This window comes from Hemiscyllium ocellatum, chromosome 7 (assembly GCF_020745735.1).
Source record: "Hemiscyllium ocellatum isolate sHemOce1 chromosome 7, sHemOce1.pat.X.cur, whole genome shotgun sequence".
Lineage (NCBI taxonomy): Eukaryota > Metazoa > Chordata > Chondrichthyes > Orectolobiformes > Hemiscylliidae > Hemiscyllium > Hemiscyllium ocellatum.
In genome coordinates, this window is record NC_083407.1 from 70,531,544 (window position 1) to 70,558,847 (window position 27,304).

A 27,304-nucleotide genomic window follows, 5' to 3' on the forward strand; every position below is an offset into this window, starting at 1 on the left:
TGACTGATTTTTATGTGCGTGTGACTTGCAAGCCCAAAGCAGACTGATTGAAAGTTCAAGCTAGCGTATTAAATGCACACAGCAGATGGTGCCCACCATGTTACGCTTTTAAATGCAACATGCACATAAATATAGGAGGGTCTGAGAAAGTCATGTGACAAAGTGATGGGAGGTTAAAAAGGGTGGGGCACGTCTGCCTTTGCAGGTCTGAGTGTGGTCTGACTAATTGCAATTGTTTGCTTGCACCTCATTTTATGTCAAAGCGAGGAGCTATAATGAAATGGTACAGAACAATTTAATGACTTTGTCCATCAAAGTTTGCTATTCCAAGGCCAGAACTGCTACACTGGTCTTCAAATTTTCCCAGACAATTCCACAACAAACAAGCGCAGAGAATAGAAACGAGGAAATCGGCTTCTATATTATAATATATATTGATCCACTATTGATAACTTTACCTTCTCCCATTCTTCCTTTCCTTCCTCTTTAAATTCAACAAAATAACCAGTAATTCTGGATCCACCATCTTTCTTTGGTGGAGTCCATTCAAGATCTACAGTCGATTTTGTCCAATCTGTCACTTTAGGGAATGGAGGTCCAGGAGGAGCTGTTAAAACAAAATAATATTTAGGCCAAGCTATCAAAACCAGGCTGTTGAACTGGCTGCAATATAAAGCATGGGTGTTAAAACTGCAATCTTGCAGTCCACGAGTGAATGCAGTCATTATATTTCTGTTTGCTAACTTGATTGCATGCTGTTCCTGATATTTTACACTAGTAAAAATATATTGTCTGCAATACTGCACTGCATTACTCATGGGTAGCTAATAGTACGAGAAGTTAGAATAGTTGGTTCTCAGGAATGTGACAATTACAGCACTAGCATTTCAGGCAATATTTACAGACAACTGACATGTATAGAAGTTTGAGAACCACTACTGGAAATGAATACCAACCTATAGGATCTCTTGCTGTCACTGGGTCAGACGGCGGGCTGGGAGGTCCAACACCTGCTGCATTAATGGCAAACACACGGAATTGATAATCTGAGCCTTCAATGAGGCCAGTTACTTTATAGGATACTCCAAGTGGCATAATCCTAATTGGATCCCGATTTACTCTGTTCCATCTCTTCCCAGAGGTGTCCTTACGTTCTAACCAATAGCCAGTTACTGGAGAGCCACCATCATATTCTGGTTCTTCCCAGTTGACTACCATAGAATCATAGGTCACACTGCTTATAGTTGGTTTGTCACAAGCTCCAGGTACAGCTTTAAAAAAAATACATTTGATTGTTATTTTCCAAATCTACAACAATCAGTATATTCTGACAATAGTTTTGAGAGCATAAGTGGAAAAATCCAAAATATTCATTAACTCAAGCACAAAATTTAAATAATTTTCATTAATGAATGAGATAGCCTGTACAATAACTGGTACAAGTTTTAATTTAAGCAATTTTGTTAATCCATAAACAATCTTGCACTATGAAATAAGAATTTAGCACTTAGAAGAAACAATTTTGTTAGCTATTATTAAATATGTAGATTTGAACTGTATAGATGCATTTGCATGTCAAGAATGTTAGCATTTAGAATTTGTGTAGGAAATTTATTTTAGCACATACTAAACAGGTTTCTTGCTGTCTCTGGTTCACTGTCAAGAGGTTCACCAACACCATATTTGTTCTGAGCCATGATGCGGAATACATATTCATGTCCTTCCAGTAACTTGGGTACTGTGCAGACGCATTCTTTAACATCATTGTTAACCTGAATCCAAGTCCTTCTACTTGCTTCTTTCTTTTCAACAACATAGTTGGTGATCTTGGAGCCACCATCATCTTTAGGAGGTAGCCACGATAAAGTCATCTTTTCAGCACTTATTCCTTCAAACTTAATAGGACCAATTGGAGGACCAGGACGACCTAAGTATTAAATTAAGTCAAAATATTAATATTCTCAATGACACTTAGTACAGCAAATGCAAAGAATGCATGTCATTGGATTGTCAAAGCTAGAAATTAAAAGAGTCAAATTATACAAAAGATTACCCAGAACATTGAGTCTCATTTCTTTAGAATCAGTTCCAAAATTATTTGTTGCAGTGAGTGTGTAAAGACCAGTGTCCTTTCGAAGGGACTGATGAATTAATAGAGTGCAACCATCCTCTGACACAATTTTGTTGACATGTCGATCATATTCTACTTTATTTTTGTCCTCTGGTTTTTGGACAGATGCCTTGTACCACGTCAAGGTTGGGAATGGTGTGCCCTTGACTTTGGCTACAATGTTGATGTCTGTATTTTGTTCTGCCTCTAAAAATTCATTAAGTTCAATTTTAGGTGGACCTAGAGAAGGGAATATTGAGGATACTCCAGTTAGGTTCTGATTCGGTATTTTCAATTGTTAACTTGTGCATTATGATACAGTTCTGTTAGGACTTACATGTTTGATCTTTCACAGTAATAGGTCCAACGGAATTACATGGTTTACTGGCACCAGCTTCATTAACAGCTTTCACACGGAATTCATACTGCCCACCCTCAATGAGATCTTCTACTGTAAACTTGGTTTCTTCCACATCACGTCGATTGCATTGTTTCCAGCCTTCCTTCTTTTCTCCAGTAGGATCTAAGTAAAGACTTTCAATAATGTAGTGTGTTACTGGAGCGCCTCCATCTTTCTTTGGTGGCTTCCAAGTAAGTGAAACGGAATTCTTAGTCACTAAGCCAACTCTCAGTTTTGTTGGAGGCTCAGGAGGGTCTGAAATATCAAAAAGTTATTTGTAAACAAAAAGTATAATCACTAAAAAAAGCATAATCACTCTGAACTGGACAAGTGTATATTTTTCAAATTATTAACTTACGAATTGGATCTCGAGCCTTGGTCCTCTGGATTGTTTCTACTGGTGCACCAACACCAAATCGGTTTTCTGCCCGGACACGGAAGAAGTATTCCTGCCCTTCAACAAGATCTGGCACAAGAAACGATGTGCCTGCACAGGCAGCATTAGCTTTGACCCATGCCTTTCCTTCCACTGTCTTTTTCTCCACAACATAGCTCTTGATTCTATCTCCACCATCATTGTCTGGGGGCTTCCATGAAAGCCTACAAGTACTTCTTGTAATGTCACTTACTTTGAGATCTTTTGGTGGTCCTGGCATATCTGTAATACACAATTTAATAAATTTAATGAACACACTAAACCATTACAAACATTCTCCTTCAAATACATTCTAATAAAAGAATGACATACCAAGAACATTTACTCTGACATGTACTGTCTTTTGCCCAGCTTTGTTCTTTGCAGTAATACTGTAGCGACCAGAGTGGCTTCTATTACAGTTTGGAATAATCACAGCTGTCTTAGTTTCAGTACCTTCAACCTACAAAAAAGAAAAAGACGAATGAATAAACAACAAATACAATGCAAATTCAAGTTTTAAATTTCCAAACTTTCAAATATAATACTTCAAAAGAATTTTGGGCTACATTATTACCTGGGCATCAGCTGGGAGATTATGTACTTCATCCTAAACAAAACATTAAAATATCAAATGTTACTAAATCTGCTAAATCCTTCTTTTTTAGAAAAGACTATGATTATTGCTGAATGATTTGTTCCATGCTTATAAACTGGTTCAATTTAATTTCAATCTATTTTTGGTCTAAACCCAAATTTTAAAAAATTACTTCATGACATATGGGTGTCACTGGCTAGGCCAGCATTTATTACCCATCCTAATTGCCCTATAGGAACTGATAGTGAGCCACCTTCTTGGACAACTGCTAACCACTTGTTGTTGGTACATCCGCAGTAATGTTAAGAAGGGAGTCCTACGATTTTGACCTAGTGACGGTGAAGTCATGGGGATACAGCTCCAAGTCAAGGTAGTGAGCTGCCTAGAAGGAAATTTGCAGGTGTTGGTATTTCTATGTATATACTACCCTGGTCATTCTAGATGGCTTGAGTCACAGGTTTCAGAGATGCTGTTGAAGGAACCTTGTTGAGTTGATGCAGTGTATATTGTAGATGGTACACACTGTTACCATAGTGCATTGGTGAGTGGGAAAATCAATGTAGAAAGTGGTGGATGGGGTACTAATCAAGTGGACCATTTAGACCTGGTTGATGTTGAAATTTTTTGAGTGTTCTTGGAGCTGTATTCAGCTGAGCAATTGGAGACTATTCCAGCACATTCTTGATTTATGGCTTGTAGATGGCAGTTAGGATTTGGAAAATCAGGTGATGAGTTAATCCCACAGAATGCCCAGCCTCTGACCTGCTCGAGAAGCCATGGATATTCTGAATTTGGATGGCATCTAGAATTCCTGCCTTGGAGCTGTCAAGTCATAGCTACATACAATTAAAATATTTCATACCTTCAGCACTGTCTTAGCTTGTCCTTCAAATTCCCAATTAATCTTTGGAGTAGGACGCCCTGTGACAACAGCTGGAATTCTCAAAGGTGAGCCAGCAAGACAATTGAGGAGATCTTGTGCACCGAGCTCCAATGTTATAGTTGGTTCCTCTGCAAATTATGAAGAAAAATATGATAGCTTCAGCTTTCAAAAATTGTGTTCCAACATTCTTTCATTCTAAATTTAGAGGGACATACCTAGAATTTCTTTCATAATTATTTCTGAAGTTGGTAAACTTGGTTCAGATTCTCCTGCAGCATTAACAGCTTTAATGCGGAACCTGTACTTTTTCAGTGCCTGTAGGTTGGGCACCACATATTCACAGTTAGGAATCAGTTTATCTGGATCGGATGCTCTTGTCCAATCAGGTGAACCCTCTTCTTGCATTTCAACAATATAGCCTTGAATTGGGCTATGACCATCTTTTTCTGGGCGTTTCCATTTAAGCGATATTGTATTCTTAGTTTTGTCAGTGACTTCAGGACAGGATGGAGCACTCGGTGGATCTTCAGGGAAAAAAAGTCATTTTTACGTTAATCTACCCTATTTTCTCTAGTATATCTGAAAATGTTCTTTTGATATTTGTTTGCCATTAGTAGAAATATGAAACATCAAAAATATTTTACAATGTTGCAGAATTTATCTTGTCAAAGTTAGTTATAATATTATCATATTTTTCAATGTATATAGATTATTTTAGGATATTTATCGTAGAGTTTTAATCAGTGCTCTTTCTTTAATTGAAATGAATAATGCATATATCCAGAAATTAAACTTACATTTAGGATCACTTGCCAAAGCAGGGTCAGAAGGTTCACTAGGTGGTCCAACTCCAGCTGCATTTTCAGCCATGACTCTGAACTGATACTCAACACCTTCCAGCAAGCGATGAACATTGAAGTTTAGGCCCTTTACAGCTGGCTTTGTCACAGGAGCTCTGTTGACACGTGACCAATACACACCATCAATCTCTCTCTTTTCAATATAGTAACCAGTGATTGGAGAACCACCATTGTCCAACGGTGGTTCCCAAGATACAAGCATAGATGACCTTGTAACATCAGACACTTTTGGTTTACTTGGTGGTCCTGGGAGGCCAAATGGATCTTTGATTGTCACTTTATCAGACATACAGCCATCACTAATTCCATACTTGTTTTCTGCTCTAACTCTAAATTGATATTCTCCATCAGTCGTCAGTTTCCATACCTAAGCAGAAGAAAATTTAGTTACACAAATGAAATTCACTAAATGTATTAAGACAGATTATGAAAACATTGACTTAGTGAAATAATGTGAAAGAGAAACATTACGCCATATCGTCTTTCAATGATATAGTTTGTGATCTCCTCCCATTCAGATTTCTTCTTGCTTGCGTCACGCTTATCAACAATATAGTTAGTTATTTCACTGCCACCATTGTCCACAGGGGCATCCCAGGTTAGATAGCAGGATTCTGCTTTGATGTCAGAAACTTTAAGATTTCTTGGTGGTGAAGGCTTATCTAAAGTTAAAAATTAAAGTTCAACATCAATCAATATTTAAACAAAAACAGTCACTTTTTGAGAGTTTCTAATACAAGCTTCATAATATTGTCTCAAATTCTTTGTTGCTTTCTCACCTAGAACATTAACGTCCACAGATTGGGATGCTGTTCCAAGGCGGTTTGAGGCACTAACAGTGTAAGTATTTGTGTCCTGACGAACAGCAGCAGGAATACTGAACTTAGTGTTTCCAGTTGTTCTTGAAGTGACTTGAGTTTCTATCTTCTGTCGGTCAGTTGGTTTATCTATAACTGTTTCACCTTTACTCCATTCAATTTTGGGGAAAGGAAGGCCTTCCACCTCAGCTGGAATGTCAATTGGTTCACCAGCTTTCACAGCAATAATGCTTTTCTTAACTTTCAGCCGCAGTCTTACAATTGGACGCACTGTTAGGATAATAAACAGTTCAAACAAGAATAAAGACATTGTAAAATTATGGAAGTTTGGAAGAAAAACATATATTTTTAACTTGAAAAGGTAGAAGCACAAAACCAAAAAAAACACTAAATAAGTGCATGTACCTTCATCATCTTGCACTATTACATTAAGAGTAATTGATGGTTCACTTTCTCCAATTTCATTGGCAGCTCTGACACGGAAGTCATACATGTTTAGATCTTCTAGATCCTCAACCACAAAAGTTGTATCTGGACAGATCATTTGGTTAACTCTCTCAAACTTAGGCTGGTCGTGTTTTTTCTTTTCAACAAAGTATCCTAACACAGGGCGACCACCATCATTTCGTGGTGGTTTCCATGTAAGTGTGACTGTTGACTTTGTCCTTTCTGTGTATGTAAATTTCTCAGGCGACGTTGGCGGGCCTATAATGAAAATGCACTTTCAATACAAACATGTAACACACATGCACAGAGATTATTTAGTTCTTCTGTTCACTTCATATCTTACCTAAGGGATCAACTGCAGCTATAGGTCCAAGTGTATCAGCAGGACCACAGCCGTATTTATTTTTAGCACAAATACGGAACATATATTCCTGTCCTTCAAGAAGACCAGTGATGTCACACTTAGATTTTTCTGTCTCCATTGGTTGTCTCCAGGAATGCATTTTTGCATCCTTTCTCTCAATAACATAGCCAATGATATCGCTACCACCATCATCTATTGGTTCAGACCAGTTAAGTAATATCATCTTTCTTGTAACAACTACAGGTTTTAGATCCAGTATAGGTCCAGGCACATCTGGAAGAAAAATGATGTGAAGCATTAGATACAATCAATTTATAGAGGTAGGATAATAACCTATTTTCTACTTATTTAATTAATTATATGTCTTACCTACGACATCCACTCGAGTCCAAGCAGTTTTGCTGCCACTGCTATTTGTAGCAGTGACCAGGTATCTGCCAAAATCGCTTCTTTGTGCATTTTTAATGATTAATTCTGTGTTGGTACCAACTGTTTCAATAACAACCTGCTTTTCATCAAGTTTGCCTTCTTCCTTGGTCCATTTAATTTCTGGAGTTGGTCGACCTGTTACTATGGCAGGAAGTCTGAGTGGTTCTCCAGCTAGTTTTAGAACACCTCCTTTCACACTTTCATGAAACTCTACCGTTGGAGGCTCTAAAAACAAAAGATATGTTTTATATAAAACACAAAGATAAAATTCCAAAATACAAACAAATCATAAGGTATTTTCACAGTCTTCACTACCTCTTGGATCCATGACGGTTACAGCACTAGTAAGACCAGGAGCTCCTTCCCCTGCATTATTGACAGCACTCACGCGAATGATATAATCTGCATCTTCTCTAACCCCAAAGACTGTGTACTTGCGGTCTTTAACTAGTCTTTCTGTGCACCGTGACCATTCCTTTGATCCAACAAGTTGCTTGTCAACATGATAACCATTGATTTCACCACCACCATCATAGACAGGAGGGTCCCAGATTACTTCTATTGATGTTGCAGTTGTATCCAGGACACTAGGTATTGGTGGCCCAGGTGGCACTTAAAAAAGGAAAGGAATGCATTATTAATTGTGAAACAAACAAGATGTGCATTAAAAAAGTTCTGTTTTTTAGTTTGCCAGCTTTTGCTAAGCCAATACTTACAAACTGGATCCCGTGCTGTCTTGGGATCTGAAGGTGGACTGAATTTTCCAGGGCCAGCTGCATTTTCGGCACAGACTCTGAATAAATATGTTAATCCCTCCATGAGACCTTCAGCTTTTACTTCAAGAGCATTTAACAAGTTTTTATTGACACGAGTCCAATGCGTACTGTTAATTTCTCTTCTTTCAATCCAGTAGCCTAAAATAGGACTACCGTTATCTTTTGGTTCTTTCCATGTAACAACCATACTATTTCTAGAAACATCCACCACTTCAGGTTTATCAGGGGCCTCAGGAGGATCTAAATCAGGAAAGACAAGGATTAGTAAATTGCTGTACAAATACCAATAGCTTGATAACAATTATTATTGGCAATACAAGTTGAAAAGTATATTATATCAGCAAAATAATGTTCTTCAACAATGATTGTGACAAGTAAAACTTCAAAATAACTTTAAGCATTGTAATGATAAACTTGGGAAAGAAAAGTTAAAACTTACTAAATGGATCTTTGGCAGTAAACGGTTTTGAGACACAAAATGGGCCATGACCAAATTTATTTTCTGCTGCTACACGGAAAATATAATCTTTTTCTTCAATAAGTTTTGTTACATGATATTTGCAATGTCTAAGAGTTCCTGTTATGGAAATCCAGCTGAGTTCAGCTTTGGAATTATCTTTCTTCTCCAAGATATAGTTGAGAATCTCACTACCACCATCGTCCAAAGGAGGGTCCCATACGCATATGACAGAATTTTTTCTGGGTTCCTCAAACACAAAGTTGACTGGTGGACCAGGTATGTCTAGAATGCCACATAAAAAAAAACCCATAAATTATGGTTATAGCGACAACAGTAAGTGTTTGCATTTTGGCAATATCATATCAAAATACAACTATAGGCCAGATAGTTTGACTTCTGTCATGGTGATTCTTAACTGGTCCCTGGGCAAATTAGAGATGGGCAATGAATACTAGCCTAGCCAATGATGTCCATGTCCTGTGAATGAATAAAACAAAAGATGCCAGGATTAATCATTAAGGAGGCAATGGCACGGCACTTGAAAAAAAAATCAAGAAAAGCCAGCATGGTTCTCTAAAGGGAAATCCCAGTTAGTAAATCTATTGGAGTTCTCCGAAAGATAATGTGCTATGGATAATTGGGAACTTGCTGACTTTTGTAATTTTCTGGAATGCATTTTGACAAGGTACCACATAAAAGGTTATAGCTTAAAGTACATGGCATGGGGATAATGTATTAGCATGCTGACAAAAAAAAAGTATGGATAAATGTGTCTTGGCAGAATGGTTTTGTCCTGGGGCATCATAGAGTCACAGAGGTATAGAGATGTACAGTTCGGAAACCATTTGGTCCAACTCATTCATGCTGACCAGATATCCCAATCCAATCTAGTCCCACCTGTCAGCACCTGGCCCATACCCCTCCAAACCCTTCCTATTCATATACCCATCCAGATGCCTTTTAAATGTTACAATTGCACTAACCTCCACCACTTCCTCTGGCAGCTCATTCCATACATATACTACCCTCTGCGTGAAAATGTTGCCCCTTATGTCTCTTTTATATCTTTCCCTTCTAACCCTAAACTGCTGCCCTCTAGTTCAGGACTCCCCTACCCCAGGGAAAAAAAACTTTGTCTATTTATTCTATCCATGTCCCTCATGATTTAATAACCTCTGTAAGATCACCCCTCAGCCTCCGACACTCCAGGGAAAACAGCCCAACCTATTCAGCCTCTCCCTATAGATCAAATCCTCCACGCTGGCAACATCCTTGTAAATCTTTTCTGAACCCTTTCAAGTTTCACAACATCTTTCAATAGGAAGGAGACCAGAATTGCACGCAATATTCTAACAGTGGCTTAACCAATGTCCTGTACAGCCGTAACATGACCTCCCAACTCCTGTACTTAATACTCTGACCAATAAAGGAAAGAATACCAAATGCCTTCTTCACTATCCTATCTACCTGCGACTCTACTTTCAAGGAGCTATGAACCTGCACTCCAAGGTCTCTTTGTTCAGCAACACCCCTGAGGACCTTACCATTAAGTGTATAAGTCCAGCTAAGAGTTGCTTGCCCAAAATGCAGCACTTCGCAATTATCTAAATTAAACTCCATTTGCCACTTCTCAGCCTATTGGCCCATCTGATCAAGATCCCATTGTAAGCTGAGGTAACTGTCTTCACTGTCCACTACGCCTCCAATTTTGGTGTCATCTGCAAACTTACTAACTGTACCTCTTACGCTCACATCCAAATCATTTACAGAGGAACCTCGATTATCCGCATATCAATTATCCAAATATCAGATGATCCGAAGGGGATCTCAAGGTACCGATAGAAACATTATGTCAAAGAGCTGTTTGAACACTCATCGCATCTTTTGTTTACAGGTACAATGATTAAAAATGAACACAGCTCACTGAAATGCTGCCGAGAACACTCCTGGACAGTCCAGGCATCATATCCAAATGACTTACAACCCGCCCTCTCTCTCTCTCTCCCCACACTTTCCTTGGAGTTCTACATAGGGATGTATCCTATCACCACCCCCTTTCCCAGACAATCTCTCCAACTATTGCCTTTACAGGGCAAAGGTGGAATCTATCAAAAAAGTTGTGTGTGTGTGGGTGTGTGTACATGAGTGCGCAATATTTGGAGACTTATTGCACAAAGGCAGCAGCAGTCTTACTGTTGGTGTACAATTAACCAAATAATCAATTATTCGAACGAAATAATGCCCATCCATTTCTTTTGGATAATTGAGGTTCCTCGTATATAAATGATGAAAAGTAGCGGACCCAGCACCAATCCTTGTGGCACTCCACTGGTCACAGGCCTACAATCTGAAAAGCAACCCTCCTCCTTCCTGGGAGGAAACCAGAGTACCCGGAGGAAACCCATGCAGACACAGAGAGAATGTGCAAACTCCACACAGAAAGGAGGGAATCAAACCCAGGACCCTGGTGTGTGAGACAGCAGTGCTAACCACTGAGCCACCATGCTGACCCGATTATGACAGCAATTGAACAGGAATAAAAATGTTATGCATAGCTGTACAGGACATTGATGAGATCACACCTCGATTACTGGGGGATGATTCAGTCTCATTGTTTAAAATAGGATCTAAATGTAATGAAGGTCGAATATTGGAGATTTACGAAATCGATTCCTGGAATGAAGAGGTTGTTTAAAGAAGCTGGACAGACTGGCCTGTTTGCACTGGAGTTCAGAAGAGTGAGAGGTAAGTTGATAGAAGAATATAAGATTCTGAATAGTCTGAATAGCCTTTACAAGGAGAATACAGAAATGTTATTTTCTCTTTGGATCAGTAGAGAACTTGGGGACTGTTAAAAATTAGGAGCTGCCCTTTTAGGATAGTGATGAGGAGAATGCTTTTCTCTAAAAAGGGTGTGTAACCTTGGGACTCCACTTCAGAAGGCAGACGAAGAGGTATCATCAAGTATCTTTAAGGCAAAAGTAGATAGGTTTTTGCAAGGTAATGGAATCAAAAGTTATTGGGTTTGGGTGGGAATGTGGAATTTGGAAAGATAAGTAAATCATCTACAATGTTATTAAATGGTACAGTGAATTTGAGATCTTTCTGCTCCTTACTTGAATGTTTGTAAAATGATAGTATAACATTTATGAAAAATTTGTATAACATCATACCTAGGACATTAACGTCACAACTGGCACGGGCAACACCATGGTCATTTTCTACTTTGATGGTGAATTTTCCATAGTCTTTTCTGATGGAATCACGAACCATTATTTGGGACTCTCCTCTTCTGCTGTTATCAACAGTTAAACGTTCTGGTAAGCTGAGAGAAAATGGTTCCTCAACTTCAGCTTCCTTCTTTCTAGTTGGTATTATTTTCTGTACTCTCTTTTTGATTTCTTCAGGCCTAATTGTTTCATCATTTCGAAGCCATGTCACAGTTGGATAAGGCGATCCTGAAATATGGGCCAGAAGACTAATTTCATCACCTCTTCTGACATTTAATCCAAACTGAAGGTTTCCAACGAGGAAGACTTTTGGTGGATCTGTACAGAAAAGCAAAATAATTGTTAAAAAAAACTCTCATTGTTCAATTGCTCAGTCTTCAAATGACTACAGAATTCTTTCCTCAGCTGTTTGTTTATGAAATTGAAGCATTTAGGTTATTCCCCATTTAATGACTTTTCTGAACCTCACATGCAGAAAAAAGCACTCACCAATTGGGTCCACTGCTTTGATTCCTGGAGTTATTCTTGAAGGATCACTGATTCCAGCAATATTCTCAGCACGTGCACGGAACTGGTATTCCTTTCCTTCCGTAAGGTTTTTAACAGTGTAAGACAGAACAGGAACCAAGTACTCATTGCATCTCTCCCACTCCTCACTTCCTTTAGCTAATTTTTCTATGATATAGCCCATGATTTTGCAGCCACCATCATAAAGAGGAGGTTTCCATGTGAGTGTTACTGATTTTGAAGTTGGATCATTGGTCTCCAGGTCAATTGGTGGATCAGGGCGTTCTAATGAAAATTACATCCATAAATGAGTATTCAAAGTATTGCAATGATTGTAGGCTATAGAGATATATTTTGTTTAATGACGATTTTTCTCTGAGTGTACTTACGCTTTGGATCCTCTGCAATAACAGGGTTGCGAAGTTCAGTGTATTCACCACCACCAATTTTGTTCACAGCCTTTACTCGGAAATAGTATTCACAATTTGGAATAAGATCTTTTACTGGCCAGCTTAGTTTATTCTCACCAGACATTACTGGTGTATATGTTCTTCTGCCAGCCTCACGGCGTTGAAGAACGTAATGAAGAATTGGGCTGCCACCATCATACTCTGGAGGATCCCAAGTTATTTTGCAAGAACTCTTGGTGATATCATTTGCTCTTATATCCTTACATTTACCAGGCAATCCTTAATTAAAACAAAATGAAAATGTATTATGTTTGTCTAAAAGTAAGCTTCTCAGACAAGGAAATGAACAGTCATGTTTACTTCCATTTCACTTGAATATTTACCTATGACTTTAACGTTGATGGTGCCTGTTGTTGAACCAAGTTTGTTTTCCAAATTAATAGTATATACACCAGCGTCAGCATGAACACTGTTCGTAATCTCAAGGGATGCAAGGGTATAGGCACTCTTCATAGTCACCCTATCATCTGCTTTGAATTCTTTTCCATTCTTATACCATAAAATAATTGGTGTTGGTACAGCTCTAAAGGTTACAGGGATGTTCAATTTCTCACCCTCCACGACAGTTATATCTTGAGTTTGCACATCAATGCTTGGATTACCTACGGAAGGAATTTTTCAAAATTTTAATGCTAAATGTCATTTTATTTATTGAAGAACAATTTAAGCTTAAGAAAGCAACCATTTTAAAAGAAATCAGTTCTTACAGTCAGAATCCTTCGCCACAACATTTTCTGAAATTTCAGATGGATCACTTGCTCCAATGGCATTCACAGCCCTAACCCTGAAGACATATTCCTTGTCAGGGATGACACCTTCTACTGCTTTATACTTCAGGTCCTTGACTGGGCGAGAATTAATTCTCATCCATTTCTCTGTTCCTGGTTCACAAAGCTCAATATGATAGCCAATAATAGGGCTACCGCCATTTTTCTCTGGTGGTTTCCACTCAATAGATATATGATCTCTGCTTGCATCTGTCACATGTAGTTCAAGAGGAGGAGATGGAGGACCTGGATACAACAAAATTATATTAAATATTATCTGCAACTTGTTTTCAAAATTTAAAGTAATTCACGTGATACCGTTTTTAATTTCAGTTTCTACTCACTAGTTGGGTCCTCAATTGTAAGCAAATCAGTTGGTTCACTTGGATGGCCACAGCCAGCTTCATTCTCAGCACGAACTTGGAATTGTACTTCAGTGCCCTCGATTACATCAGTGACTCTAAAATTGCATTCTGGTCCTGGAGTCCTGCCAGCTTTAACCCAGCGAGTTCCTAATTTCTCTTTCTTTTCAATTACATACCTATACAAACATTGCATGGGATTCATTAGTGTACATTATAAAAAAAGAAACTGTGACTTGTTGAAAGTGTGCTGAACAATAAGAAAAAAACTAAAATGACCTCTGTATTGGTCGTCCACCATCATTTTTGGGAGCTTCCCATTTAAGTTCAACATGTCTCTTTGTTACATCCACAACTGTGAGAGCATAAGGTGGCCCAGGAGTTGCTGGAGAGAAATCAAAATATATATGTCAGATGTAAAGAACTCAAACAAGGAAATAATTATATAAAGGGAAAGAGAAATTCATAACCACCGAAAAACTTACTGAAGGTATCTTTTGCAAGTACTGAATCTTCCAATTCACAGTATTCACTCTGTCCAACTGCATTTTCAGCAGCAACCCTGAATACATACAGCGAACCTTCTGAAAGAGGTGTAACTGTGTACTTGATATCTTTTACTGTTGTGTCAACAGTTTGCCAGCCTTTTCGTCTTACATCCCTTTTTTCTACTATGTAGTTTGTTATTGGAGAGCCACCATCCTTTTCCGGAGGTGTCCATTTAAGATCAGCAGTATTTTTTGTGATGTTAACAACTTGTAACCAACGTGGAGGTGAAGGAGGATCTGTGTGGAAGTAAACAATTCTTGTATTTAAAGAAAAAATGAGTTTTTGCATTTTCCAAAGTTATCCAAAGTTGAAATGCAAAAAAAAGGCCTATAAATTGAGTAAAACTTACTTAATCTATCCTTGCACAGCACAGGATCACTGGGTTCACTGGGCTCGCTTTCACCAACTTTGTTAACAGCTCTAACACGGAATGAGTATTCTTGTTTCTCCATCAATCCTTTCAGGAAATATTCAGTGATAGGAATACCTTCAGCTACTCTAACCCAATCCTCTGTTCCACTCTTCAGCAGCTCAACAATATAAGACTCAATCTTTGCTCCTCCATCATGCTCTGGTTTCGTCCAATTCAGGAACGCTGAAGTCTTCATGACATCTTTAACATTAGGTTTTCCAGGAGGCCACGGTGGGTCTATAAATGAATGTACATGAAAATTATTGGTCAATGCTTAGGTAAACATGACATGGTCAATTCTATCATGCCTTGCATGTACTTAAAGAATATTGGAATCTTGCAGAGCAATTTCCAATATTTTCTGGTTGCATTCAAAATCTTAATGCCAAAATGTACTTTAATACATAAAAATATTATGAAACTTGAGTTGAAAATGTGCACTTACCGATTGGATCCTTCACCAGGATTGGATCTGTTTCTTTGCTCGGCTTGCCAGGACCAGCCAAGTTCTCTGCTAGAACACGGAACTTATACTTCTTCTTCGGAGTAAGTCCTTTGACCCTGTTGAAAGCAAAACATGAACACACACGTGTTAATTTGCATGCATTGTATTTATCTAATATTCTGCCGTCTGTAATGATCAGAATGACAAGATTGTTTTTGCTCAGGTGAATTGTTCAACTAGTTGTAGTTATCAAAAATTTTTTTCAAAAGTATTCTGATAGCCACAATTCAGATACATTTGTCACCCTTTTCAATCTTAACAAAACAAAACTAACACATGTTTAGCAAATAAGCAGAAAATCTCTCAAGTGCTTGCAGTTATATAGTGCCTCTGACATAGTAAAATCTCCCCAAAATGCAAATGTTTGACATTGTACTGGTAAAGGAGACATCTTGACAGGCATACTAAAATTAAATCAAGGACATAGATGTTAAAGATCATAGCCTTTCAAGACTACCAGGTATTTGAAAATACTTTACAGCCAACAAAGTACTTTTGAAACATGTTGACTGTTAATTGTTGTAAAAACCCAACTGGTTCACTCATGCTTTGGGGAAGAAATGTGCCATCCTTAAGTGGTCTAACCTACGTGTGACTCCAGATCCACAGTAATGTGGTTGATTATTAATTGGTGGCCTAGCCAGCGATGCCCACAATCCATGAACAAAGGAAGTCACACTTGTCTTTTCTTTTATTTACTTATGGGACACAGACGTTGTGGCTGGCTAGCATTTTTATTATTACCCGTCCCTAGCTGCCTTTGAACTGAGTGGCTTGCTAGGCCAGTTTAGAATGCTGTTATGAGTCAACCATATTGCTGTTGGTCCGGAGTCACGTGCAGGTCAGACCAGATAAGGATAGCAGATTTCCTTCCCTGAAGTGCATTAGTGAGTTAGATGGGTCTTTTTGACAATCGGATAATGGTTTTGTGGTCATCATTAGATTCTTAATTCCAGATTTTGATTTGATATTCAATCAAAATCTATGGAGGAGTCCACTGATGTGGAAATACCATAGAATTCAATGTCATTTTAAAAAAATCATTCACTAAACAAATATGGTGGCAGAACCAACCTACATTGCTTATCCCTAACTATACTTGAGAGGTGGTGATGAATTAGTTTCTTGAACAGACATGAATGAGTTGTAGGTTTGCTGACAGTGCCCATAGTCATCAGCATATATGTGGAAAGATGATGTTGTATTTTCACTGAGGGTTGCATGCCAATAAGAAAAAGAAGGGAGGGGCAACAATAGAGTATTGGGCAAATCCAGAGATAATGAAACAACAGGTTGATGAGAAGCCCACTGGTGATCACTTTCTGGCTGAAATAAAATGGATAAGACTGGAACCCAAGTTAGGGTAGATCCAGAAACACATATAACGGAGGGTATCCAGTGGAGGAGGATGGGTGGACTATTGTGCATAAATCTGCATAGAGATCAAGGAAGACAGATGAAGAGGGCAGGTGACCACATTCATAAAGAACAGCATTTGTATCTTTGATAAGGGCCACTCCAGATGCCATGGAGCAGAAAGGAAGGAGATAATAGTTTTCAAGATTAGATGCATCAAGAAAGGTTTTTAGATGAGAGGAGAGATAGCGCTGGATCTGAAGAGGGTTTGGGATGTTATCTGAGAAGAATGATTTGGAGGTGCTCTACAACCACCTTATGAAGGAGCATCGCTCCGAAAGCTGGTGATTCCAAATAAACATGTTCGACTATAACCTGGTGTTGTGTGATTTTTAAATCTGAGAAGAAGAAACTGTTCATAATTTCAATTAATGGTGGGACTGAGAAAGAGCAGTATTGGTTTGATTTTTAAATAATCAACTGTTGGAGACTCAGTATAGATTTTTACAATCGAAATGTGGAAGTACCATTCAATCTTCAGAGCCTAAATATCTAAATTTCCCCTAACAGACAGTGAGTTGCGATCAGTTTGGTTGGAACAGAATCAAGGGAGCTGGAGGTGGACAAGATTAGGTAGAAGAGCAGAGATGAGATACAATCTAAATAAAAATGTGGCTACAGGGCAGTCAGAAACCTTTGGGAAATTTTACTCAAAGGACAGGGGAAGAGACAAAAGTAGCTGAACAGATGGTCTTGATTTTTGTGACATTAATAACTCTGGATTCCTCACAGTTATGACAAGGAATGAGATTGGAAGAGACAAGCTAGAGTGATTTTATTATTTAAAAAATGCTGATAAGATAGTGAATAAAGCACAATTATCTTTGGATTCTTGAATCATTTTTGATTAGCATTTGTTTTAGTAATGGAAAACAAAGAACTTCATAATACTTCTACATAAACAACCAAAATTGAAAAGTGTTTTCTTTTCCAATCCATATTTTCTTCAGGTACTAAGATAGTTTCTTATTGCTCCTCAGCCAGATCTTTGACTTCATTTACTCCTCATTCAAGAGTCTACTTCTTGTCACTCTCCATAGCTCTTGCTAACAATCCCTGTTCCTTGGGCTAGCATTTATTCTCCAATCCAGGAGCAAGATTTTTCAGTTGATTTTGCTTTAAATATGCAATCCAATTGCACTATTCATTGGAGTTTGAGCAAGAAAGCATCATTAGCTTTTCAATCAAATCAGACCTGCTGGGAGGAGAATATGGACTAGAAGAGAGAAAGGCAGTTAATTAATTACATTCAATTTCAGCTTCCATCTGCACCAGGGGGTGCAGGAAGCTGCTGAATTCTGGCTCCTACCCTGGCATTGGTTGGGTTGTGGATTTGGTCAAGTGACACAGATAATTTATGGTCACGTAAGTTTGAAATTCAGATTACAGTATAACCTCGATTATCTGAATGACACAGGTGTGGACTATTTTGCTCGGATAATTGAATGTTCGGATAATTGAATGTTCAGTTAACTGATCAGATGGCCATGGGGAGCGGCCCCGGCATCGGAACCTTGAGATCTTGTCTGTAATCCGAAAATCGGATAATTGATGTTCGAATAACCGAGGTTATACTGTATAGCTAACACCTCGACACGGTCCTGTCCCCTTTAGTCCAAGAACTCCCCACCTACGTTCGGGACACCACCCACGCCCTCCACCTCCTCCAGGATTTTCGCTTCCCCGGTCCCCAACGCCTTATTTTCACTATGGACATCCAGTCCCTGTACACCTCCATCCCCCATCACGAAGGACTCAAAGCCCTCCGCTTCTTCCTTTCCCGCCGCACCAACTAGTACCCTTCCACTGACACCCTCCTTCGACTGACTGAACTGGTCCTCACCCTGAATAACTTCTCTTTTCAATCCTCCCACTTCCTCCAAACTAAAGGAGTTGCCATGGGCACCCGCATGGGCCCCAGCTATGCCTGCCTCTTCGTAGGATATGTGGAACAGTCCATCTTCCGCAACTACACTGGCACCACCCCCCACCTTTTCCTCCGCTACATCGATGACTGTATCGGCGCTGCCTCATGCTCCCACGAGGAGGTTGAACAGTTCATCAACTTTACTAACACCTTCCATCCCGACCTGAAATTCACCTGGACTGTCTCAGACTCCTCCCTCCCCTTCCTAGATCTTTCCATCTCTATCTCGGGCGACCGACTCAACACAGACATCTACTATAAACCGACTGACTCCCACAGCTACCTGGACTACACCTCCTCCCACCCTGCCCCCTGTAAAAACGCCATCCCATATTCCCAATTCCTTCGTCTCCGCCGCATCTGCTCCCAGGAGGACCAGTTCCAACACCGCACAGCCCAGATGGCCTCCTTCTTCAAGGACCACAGATTCCCCCCAGACGTGATCGACAATGCCCTCCACCGCATCTCCTCCACTTCCTGCTCCTCCGCCCTTGAGCCCCGCTCCTCCAACCGCCACCAAGACAGAACCCCACTGGTTCTCACCTACCACCCCACCAACCTCCGCATACAACGTATCATCCGCCGTCATTTCCGCCACCTCCAAATGGACCCCACCACCAAGGATATATTTCCCTCCCCTCCCCTATCAGCATTCCGCAAGGACCACTCCCTTCGTGACTCCCTCGTCAGATCCACACCCCCCACCAACCCAACCTCCACCCCCGGCACCTTCCCCTGCAACCGCAGGAAATGTAAAACTTGCGCCCACACCTCCACACTCACTTCCCTCCAAGGCCCCAAGGGATCCTTCCATATCCGCCACAAGTTCACCTGTACCTCCACACACATCATCTATTGCATCCGCTGCACCCGATGTGGCCTCCTCTATATTGGGGAGACAGGCCGCTTACTTGCGGAACGCTTCAGAGAACACCTCTGGGCCGCCCGGACCAACCAACCCAACCACCCTGTGGCTCAACACTTTAACTCTCCCTCCCACTCCACCGAGGACATGCAGGTCCTTGGACTCCTCCACCGGCAGAACATAACAACACGACGGCTGGAGGAGGAGCGCCTCATCTTCCGCCTGGGAACCCTCCAACCACAAGGTATGAATTCAGATTTCTCCAGTTTCCTCATTTCCCCTCCCCCCACCTTGTCTCAGTCGGTTCCCTCAACTCAGCACCGCCCTCCTAACCTGCAATCTCCTTGCTGACCTCTCCGCCCCCACCCCACTCCAGCCTATCACCCTCACCTTGACCTCCTTCCACCTATCCCACCTCCATCGCCCCTCCCCCAAGTCCCTCCTCCCTACCTTTTATCTTAGCCTGCTTGGCTACTCTCTCTCACATTCCTGATGAAGGGCTTATGCTCGAAACATCAAATTCCCTATTCCTGAGATGCTGCCTAACCTGCTGTGCTTTAACCAGCAACACATTTTCAGCTGTGATCTCCAGCATCTGCAGACCTCATTTTTTACTAGCTAACCTCTCAGCCCTGGTTTCCCTTGTGAGCTACCAGCTTCAAGATATGAATGGCACGGTATCGGTGTTCCCATTAATTTGGGGTCCATAAACAAACTGATGAGCTTAGAATATGAACTAATCGGAGAGAAGTTTTAGTTTTATACATTTTACCATGAACAATGCCATGGGAGATAAATCATTTCTAGTCAAATCATCAGCACAGACATCTCAGTTATCACAACATATTGCCGAACATTTCAAAATGTGGTTCACTTATAAATTGTCATTGTCATAAGTACCTGAAATTTGTGTCTTTAACAGGTATCTTGTTGCATCTAACCCACTTGTCAGTTTCTGGATCATATCTTTCAACATAATATCCAGTGATTGGGCTACCGCCATCTTCCTCTGGTTCAGCCCAAGTCAATGTCAATGAATCCTTAGTAATATCTGAGCCTTGCAGACGTGTTGGAGGACCAGGTGGATCTAATAAACAAGCATATTTCCAAGGGTTTTTAAAAAATCTAAATAGCATATTATGTAAAAATTAAGTCACAAATTTTAGAATTATGAAGTTAAAAATAATAGTCTTCCTTACCAAAAGCATATTTAGCAATAATTGGAGCATGCTGAGCTGGTTCTCCGATGCCATACATGTTTTCAGCACGAACTCTGAATGTATATTCTTTTAATGGTGTGAGGTGTGTTGCTTTGAATTTTGTTTCTTTGATAGTTGATGAAAGCTTGTTCCATATTTCACTAGTTCCTGCTTTACATTCCACGATATAATTTGTAATGTGTGAACCACCATCGTCTCTAGGTGGATTCCATGTCAAGACACAGCTCTCATTTGTAATATCAGTGATATCAAATGCAGCTGGTGGCCCAGGTTTGTCTGTAAATAAAATAAATAGCATGTGTTTGAGTGAATGTATTTATTGCAAGAATTGGATATGTTTAATAAAAGCATTTTAGCTACCTAGAATATTGACTTCAACAACAGCAGTGGCACGGCCGCTAGTGTTTACTGCCTCGATAATATAGGGACCACTGTCGCTCCTTGTGGTATTTGTGATTGTCACAGTGGAATGACCAGGTTTTGTCTCAATTGTTATCCTGTCATCAGGTTTCAGAACGTAATCAGCTTTTGTCCAAGTAATTCTAGGTTCAGGTTTGCCAGAGATAAAAGCTGGGAGCTCAACCTTTGTTCCGGCTTTCACAGTGATGCCAGCAAGCAGTTTAACATCAAGATGAATCTCTGGAGCCTCTGTTGAGAAAAGAAAAAAACATGTTAATAATTTAGTTCAAACATGATGCATTGCAAAGGGTAATTGCAGGTTTAACTCAGTACAACTTTGCTTTTATTGTGAAACCACATTTGTTCAATAGTTGATTGTAGAATCATGCATGAAAATTGTACAGCTGATTTGTGGCTCTTCCGAGTCCCCAGTTATTAAAATGAATTCATCAGCAAATTGGAATTGACAATAAGATTCTGTGAGGATGCATAATCCACTTGATTTAACAATGCAATTCAGCTCTCTTATTCTGTTTTCTTATAGACTAACTCAACTTGCAAAAGTGACAATGCTTAACATAATGTGCGTATTTGTGAATTAAATCTGATGACACAGCAGAATTGTAATCTATTAATAAAGCTTAACTCTAGCAAAAAAAATGTGTTCTGGAAAAATAATTTATAACAGCAATAATGTACCTTTTGGATCGATTGCTTGTATATCATCTGTGGGTTTACTTGGTTTGCTGGCACCTTGTCTGTTCAAGGCTTTAACACGGTAAGAATACCATTCCCCTTCATTGAGACCTTTCACTTCGAACCTATTCAACAAATAGCCAATTTTAGCATTTCTGATGTACTATTTATAGCAAATATTTGAAAAGGAGGTATGTAACAAACCTCAATTCATTAACTGGATCTCCACATGACTCCCACTTTTCAGCACCACGTTGGCACTTCTCTACTAAATATCCTTTAATTTTTGACCCTCCATCATATTTTGGTGGTTCCCATGTAAGGGTAATTCCTCTGGCAGATGGATTTCTCCATCTAACATTTTCTGGTGGATCTGGAACAGCTACAAAGTACACAATTACAAATTAACATTTTGAGTTCAAAAGTGTCAAAAAATAATTAAAGCGTACTCCTTCGGATATAAATCAATTTATAATTACTAGCAAAATAGATAACTCAATGCAAATTATATTCAATTTTCTGAATAATGATTTGGTGAAATATATAGAAGCTGGAAGATAAAGAGATAATCAGAGAACCCCTAAGTGTGGAAACAGGCCATTTGGCCCATCAAGTCCACACTGACTGTATGAAGAGCATCCCACCCAGAGGATATGGAAACTCCACACAATCAGTTACCCAAGGTTGGGATAAAACCCAGCTCCATGGTGCTGTGAGGCAGCAGTGCAAACCACTGAGCTACTGTGCTGTCCTAACGAAAGGATGGGATTGTCTTTCCAGTATCAGCGCTTTGGTGAGGAATGACTTTTGTTATATCCATCACCACCACGGCATCTCCAAACTAATTTCCTGAATGCAATTGTAGGTTCATGGTGGGAATACTGCCACACTTCAAGGGACAGTTTTAAGTACAGAAGCATTTTGAGGATCAGCCTACTGGCTTCCTGGTAGATGTCTGCAGAGACAGAGTTACAAACAAAGCAAGGGAAGGGATCCAAAATGATAAAATAAGGGCATGCTAGAAGTTCCACTCCAGCATTGAGGAACACAGGGGTCTCCCTGGTACCACCTCACAGAGACAGTACTGATTAAGATCAGAGGGAATTCAATTTAGGGATTACATATAGAGAATAGATAAAGTAATATTTTCAGTATAAATCACTTGATAGCTCTTACATGTAATTGTTTGTTGAATCATTCTCAGAGAGATCTTGACTTGTTCCTCTATTAATTTATTAATAATATATATATATTAGCTTGCACTGTAAAATATTTCAAGAGGACTTGTACTGCATGCATTTAAAATGAAACCAAATTGATCCATTTGACTCCGTTTCCAAACAAAGTATTTTAAGATTCAATACAAATGATGAATACTTACTTGCTGGTGCAGAAACATTCACAGGTTCATCAATATATGCAGGTTCTCCTGGGCCACATTTGTTACAGGCAACAACTTTAAACAGGTAGTCTTTTCCTTGGACGAGGTCTGGGACAGTAAATTCTAAATCTTGGATTTTGTCAATTACCTAAACAGCATAAAATATGATGAGTCATCAGAAACATAACAAACATTAATAGAAATATTGCTATCACTTCTGTTAAACACAGCCAAATCCCACTTTTTCCCTCTGTAGATGATGTACAATAGATTGAAGGGCCACTTTCACTTTCTGGGTAGCTTCATTTAACTACAGACCTAGTACTGATGCGTGGAGGGGTATTGGTATACAGCTTTAGAGAAGTTCCAGATCAATGATTCAATGAAGCACAAGAAAAACCTTTGGTCTTAATTGGTTTGAATTGGTTTGAATTGCTGACACCCCTTTAATTTCAGTGTGGAACACAAGCAGTCTCATCAAGCACCTTTCCATCAGATGGAGAGGAAATTGAAGCAAATGGGATGCTGATAGCCACCTCACTTCAAGATTGACCTGTTTGTAGGCTCAACACTAGCTGAATAAAGAACGTTGGAATGTCTTGATGAAACATAAGAGGACATTGGTCCAACAAGCATCTTTTATATTTTCTCTCTCTGCAATGCCGGGAAAAATTAGTATTTCTAAAGGGCTTTGAAGAGAATTTGACAGTGAAAAGAAACAAAACTGGACTAAAAAAGACAGAAAATTTTGCAATTGACTTTAAATAAAAATGCTTACATCTGCACTGAAATCTTATGGTGCAGAAATGTACTGACATGGGATTGACCTCAATATTGCAATGGATAAAGTTGATAGCAAAAATGGAGCTACCTGTGAACTGACATCTGAATAGATCTATTCTTGCTTGTTTCCATCAATATCTCAGTCTGTGGACTTTTGCCTTCCAATATTATTTTTTTCAGGAGACAGCAATTACTTAGTTTCCAGCCTAAATTCTTTTATTGAAAAAAGCTTACAATTGTTGAATCATTAGTTTGATACATATGCGTTCACCTCAAAGGTAAATTTGTGATTAGCACAATGTCTGACTTACTTTGGTCCAAGTCTTGCGATTAACTTCACGTTTTTCAATCAGATATCCAGTGATTGGGCTTCCACCATCATCATCTGGTAGCTCCCACATCAGATGTACTGAATTTCTACCAATTTCTGACACTTTAAAGTCATTTGGTGCACTTGGGCGCTCTGGAAAGTTATAACAACAAAGTATTAAATACCTTATGAGTTTATCTTTAATGCTCAAATCCTTGTTACTAACTTTTTTCTTTTCTCAGTCCACTTTGAGCTGTATCTCTGCTTCTCTTTTCTATTTTTGAAAACCTCCGCAAACTCATCTCGGATTATATTTGCAGTTACTTTGCTGAACTTAAATGTTAACGATTGTACTGTATGTGGAAACTACTGTAGAATCATCTTGAAATGATTATTGTGTTCTGAAAATATTCAGATACTTACGAATTACGTTTACATTAATTTCTCCCGTGACAGATGACACATCATTTTCCAGTGTCAATTTATACAATCCTTTATCGGGTCGCTCACTGGGAGAAATGACCAGTTGTGTATATGTTGCAGTTGTCTCCATCTTCACACGATCACTGCTTTCAAGACATTTATCGTTGACAGCCCATTTTGCAATGGGTACAGGATAGCCAGAGATAGGTACACGAATCTTCAGTGGTTCTGGAACAATGACTTCAAGCCCATCTTTGAATGCTCTCAAGTCCAAGGTAGGAGCCACTAAAATGGAAAATGTAACCAATCTTAAAATGTTACACAAATTGTCATAACTTAAAAAAGAAACTCAGTTTTGTAGTCTTTAATACATTCTTATTTAGAAAAGAAGATTCATTACCGTGAGGATCATCAGCTGTTAGTGGTCCAAGCGTATCAGCAGGATCAGAAACCCCTGCTGCATTCTCAGCAGATACCCTATAATAATATTTTACTCCTTTCTTCAGACCAGTAACCTGTAATGTCAAAAATTAAAATAGATGGAATATCAAAAAAGTACGAATATCTTAGAAGGTTTTTTTCCAGTCATCACAAGTATAAGGCCTTATATGTTGAAGACTTAAATGTATCTTGCAAAACTCAACTTTAAAACCTATTCTTGACTTTCTTCAACCTTCTCCATCATCTTTATAATTCCATTCACTCTTCAAAAGTTATCAGTATTCAACTTTTTCCCAATCTTGGCATCAAGTCACTTCCACTTGCAGTCTGATTCCCATCTTGTCTTCCTTAACATCCTGCATTACCAATAAAATTGTTGCATGTACTTTCAATACCTCAGGGCCTCAATTCTTCACCAGGCTACTGAAGTCCATGCTTGACAAACCTTCAGTTACTCAAAGTTCTCTGACCTACATCCATCGCAAATTCCCATCCCTAATTAAATGATTTCCTGAATCTGGCCTGAGTCTGGCCTAAATATCACTCTAGTTCTACATCATCTGGTTGTTTCAATATGGTTTTAGCAAATAGGGATGTGCAAAGGAAGTAAGCAATGATGTTGTTCACAACTGAAGATCAATTTATTTTTAAATTCCACCTGTAACTCTGCAAAATTAAACTAAGCAAGTGTTCTCCAGGTTATTTCTTATGTCTAGACATGTTAAAAGAAAGCTTGTTCTTGATTCCAAAACACCCATACGATCCATCAGTTAGGGCAATGCTATGTAGAATGTTGCAGTTACCTCGTGCTTTATAGATCAATGCACAAATGTGTGTCAGAAATCTAGGAAGAAGTGCTGCTGAGGGACCAGTATTCAGCACTTCTGACAGTCTTGATGATGGATTGTGGGTGAACTGTATTCTAAAATTCCACTGGACCAACAGTTACCTTTAGCCCTCAAGTGAATCAACACTGACATGTTTTTAGATTTTAAAAAAGCTAATAACCTTGAATGTTGTTTCAGGAACAAGTCTTATATTACAGGGAGTCCATTTATCTGAGTCTTCTTCACGTCGTTCAATGATGTAGCCCAGTACTGGACTTCCTCCATCTTTAAGAGGAGGTTCCCATTTCAACTGCACAGATTCCTTGGTTTGATTTGATGAGGTAAATTCAATGGGTGGACTTGGCTTGGCTGGAGAAGGAAAATCAGTTAGTAAATGCACTAATATAAAGACTGGAAAGAATTTCTTACAAAAACACATATCTTTGAAAAGAGACTAACATATTGGATCCATAATCTTCACAGGACGTGAAGCTGCGCTGGGTTTTCCTACACCTGCTTTGTTTTCTGCTCTGACACGGAATATATATTCTCTGTTTTCCACTACGTCATTCAGCTGAGCAGTGAGTTCATCAGCTTTGGTGGTCATAGCTGGTTCCCATTTGACAGAGGTTCTGTCACGGAATTCAATAACATAATTAGTGATTTCTGCTCCTCCATCATACTCTGGTGGTTCCCAAGTAATGGTGGCACCAAATTTGTTCACATCTTTCACTTGGACATTCAATGGTGCATCAGGTACATCTGATAGAAAAAACATTTTTTGTTATTTTGTGCACTGATCCACAGAAATAATTTGGAATTAATAATTTAAGCGAGTGAATGTATATGGTTAGGTACTTACTAAACTTGTTCTTAGCTTCAACAGGTGTGTCAGTTTCCACAGGTTCACCTGTACCTATTCTGTTCCTTGCACTGATGCGGAATAGATACTCTACTCCTTTTTGGAGACCAGTCACTGTAAATTCGGTATTGTCAGCATGATCAGTAACTAAAGTCCACGTTTTGCGCAATATGTCACGACGTTCTACAACATAGCCAAGGATTCTGCTGCCACCATCAGTCTCAGGTTCATCCCAAGCAAGACTGACCTCACCATCACTCGTATCTATTACTTTCAAATTCTGGACTGGGCCTGGTACATCTGTAAAATGACAAAAAAAATATTTTAGGAAATATATTTTAGAAGATATTTTATGAAAGCATTTTGTAGCATAATAACTATAGAATGTATGC

The 27,304-nt window shown here is 39.2% G+C and overlaps 1 protein-coding gene across 1 annotated transcript in view; it reads right to left on the minus strand.

The window, feature by feature from the left end:
- Positions 1–27,304, minus strand: part of LOC132817615 (titin-like) — a 350,611-nt gene that overhangs the window by 74,481 nt on the left and 248,826 nt on the right. Inside the window, exons 171-211 of the mRNA XM_060828118.1 lie at positions 26,913–27,212; positions 26,510–26,812; positions 26,232–26,419; positions 25,183–25,297; positions 24,783–25,067; positions 24,361–24,512; positions 23,267–23,414; positions 22,090–22,267; positions 21,889–22,010; positions 21,151–21,438; positions 20,770–21,066; positions 20,471–20,657; positions 15,303–15,418; positions 14,795–15,094; positions 14,382–14,681; positions 14,176–14,281; positions 13,879–14,075; positions 13,475–13,780; positions 13,091–13,369; positions 12,687–12,986; positions 12,280–12,582; positions 11,734–12,108; positions 8,540–8,842; positions 8,041–8,340; positions 7,640–7,936; positions 7,265–7,549; positions 6,875–7,168; positions 6,490–6,789; positions 6,046–6,354; positions 5,738–5,928; positions 5,204–5,633; positions 4,622–4,930; positions 4,386–4,534; positions 3,503–3,535; positions 3,259–3,388; positions 2,869–3,168; positions 2,448–2,765; positions 2,054–2,350; positions 1,628–1,927; positions 957–1,271; positions 459–607 (exon numbers count right to left, since the gene is read on the minus strand). Coding sequence (XP_060684101.1) covers positions 459–607; positions 957–1,271; positions 1,628–1,927; positions 2,054–2,350; positions 2,448–2,765; positions 2,869–3,168; positions 3,259–3,388; positions 3,503–3,535; positions 4,386–4,534; positions 4,622–4,930; positions 5,204–5,633; positions 5,738–5,928; positions 6,046–6,354; positions 6,490–6,789; positions 6,875–7,168; positions 7,265–7,549; positions 7,640–7,936; positions 8,041–8,340; positions 8,540–8,842; positions 11,734–12,108; positions 12,280–12,582; positions 12,687–12,986; positions 13,091–13,369; positions 13,475–13,780; positions 13,879–14,075; positions 14,176–14,281; positions 14,382–14,681; positions 14,795–15,094; positions 15,303–15,418; positions 20,471–20,657; positions 20,770–21,066; positions 21,151–21,438; positions 21,889–22,010; positions 22,090–22,267; positions 23,267–23,414; positions 24,361–24,512; positions 24,783–25,067; positions 25,183–25,297; positions 26,232–26,419; positions 26,510–26,812; positions 26,913–27,212 — 10,154 coding nt within the window. The remainder of the gene's footprint in view (positions 1–458; positions 608–956; positions 1,272–1,627; positions 1,928–2,053; positions 2,351–2,447; positions 2,766–2,868; positions 3,169–3,258; positions 3,389–3,502; positions 3,536–4,385; positions 4,535–4,621; positions 4,931–5,203; positions 5,634–5,737; positions 5,929–6,045; positions 6,355–6,489; positions 6,790–6,874; positions 7,169–7,264; positions 7,550–7,639; positions 7,937–8,040; positions 8,341–8,539; positions 8,843–11,733; positions 12,109–12,279; positions 12,583–12,686; positions 12,987–13,090; positions 13,370–13,474; positions 13,781–13,878; positions 14,076–14,175; positions 14,282–14,381; positions 14,682–14,794; positions 15,095–15,302; positions 15,419–20,470; positions 20,658–20,769; positions 21,067–21,150; positions 21,439–21,888; positions 22,011–22,089; positions 22,268–23,266; positions 23,415–24,360; positions 24,513–24,782; positions 25,068–25,182; positions 25,298–26,231; positions 26,420–26,509; positions 26,813–26,912; positions 27,213–27,304) is intronic.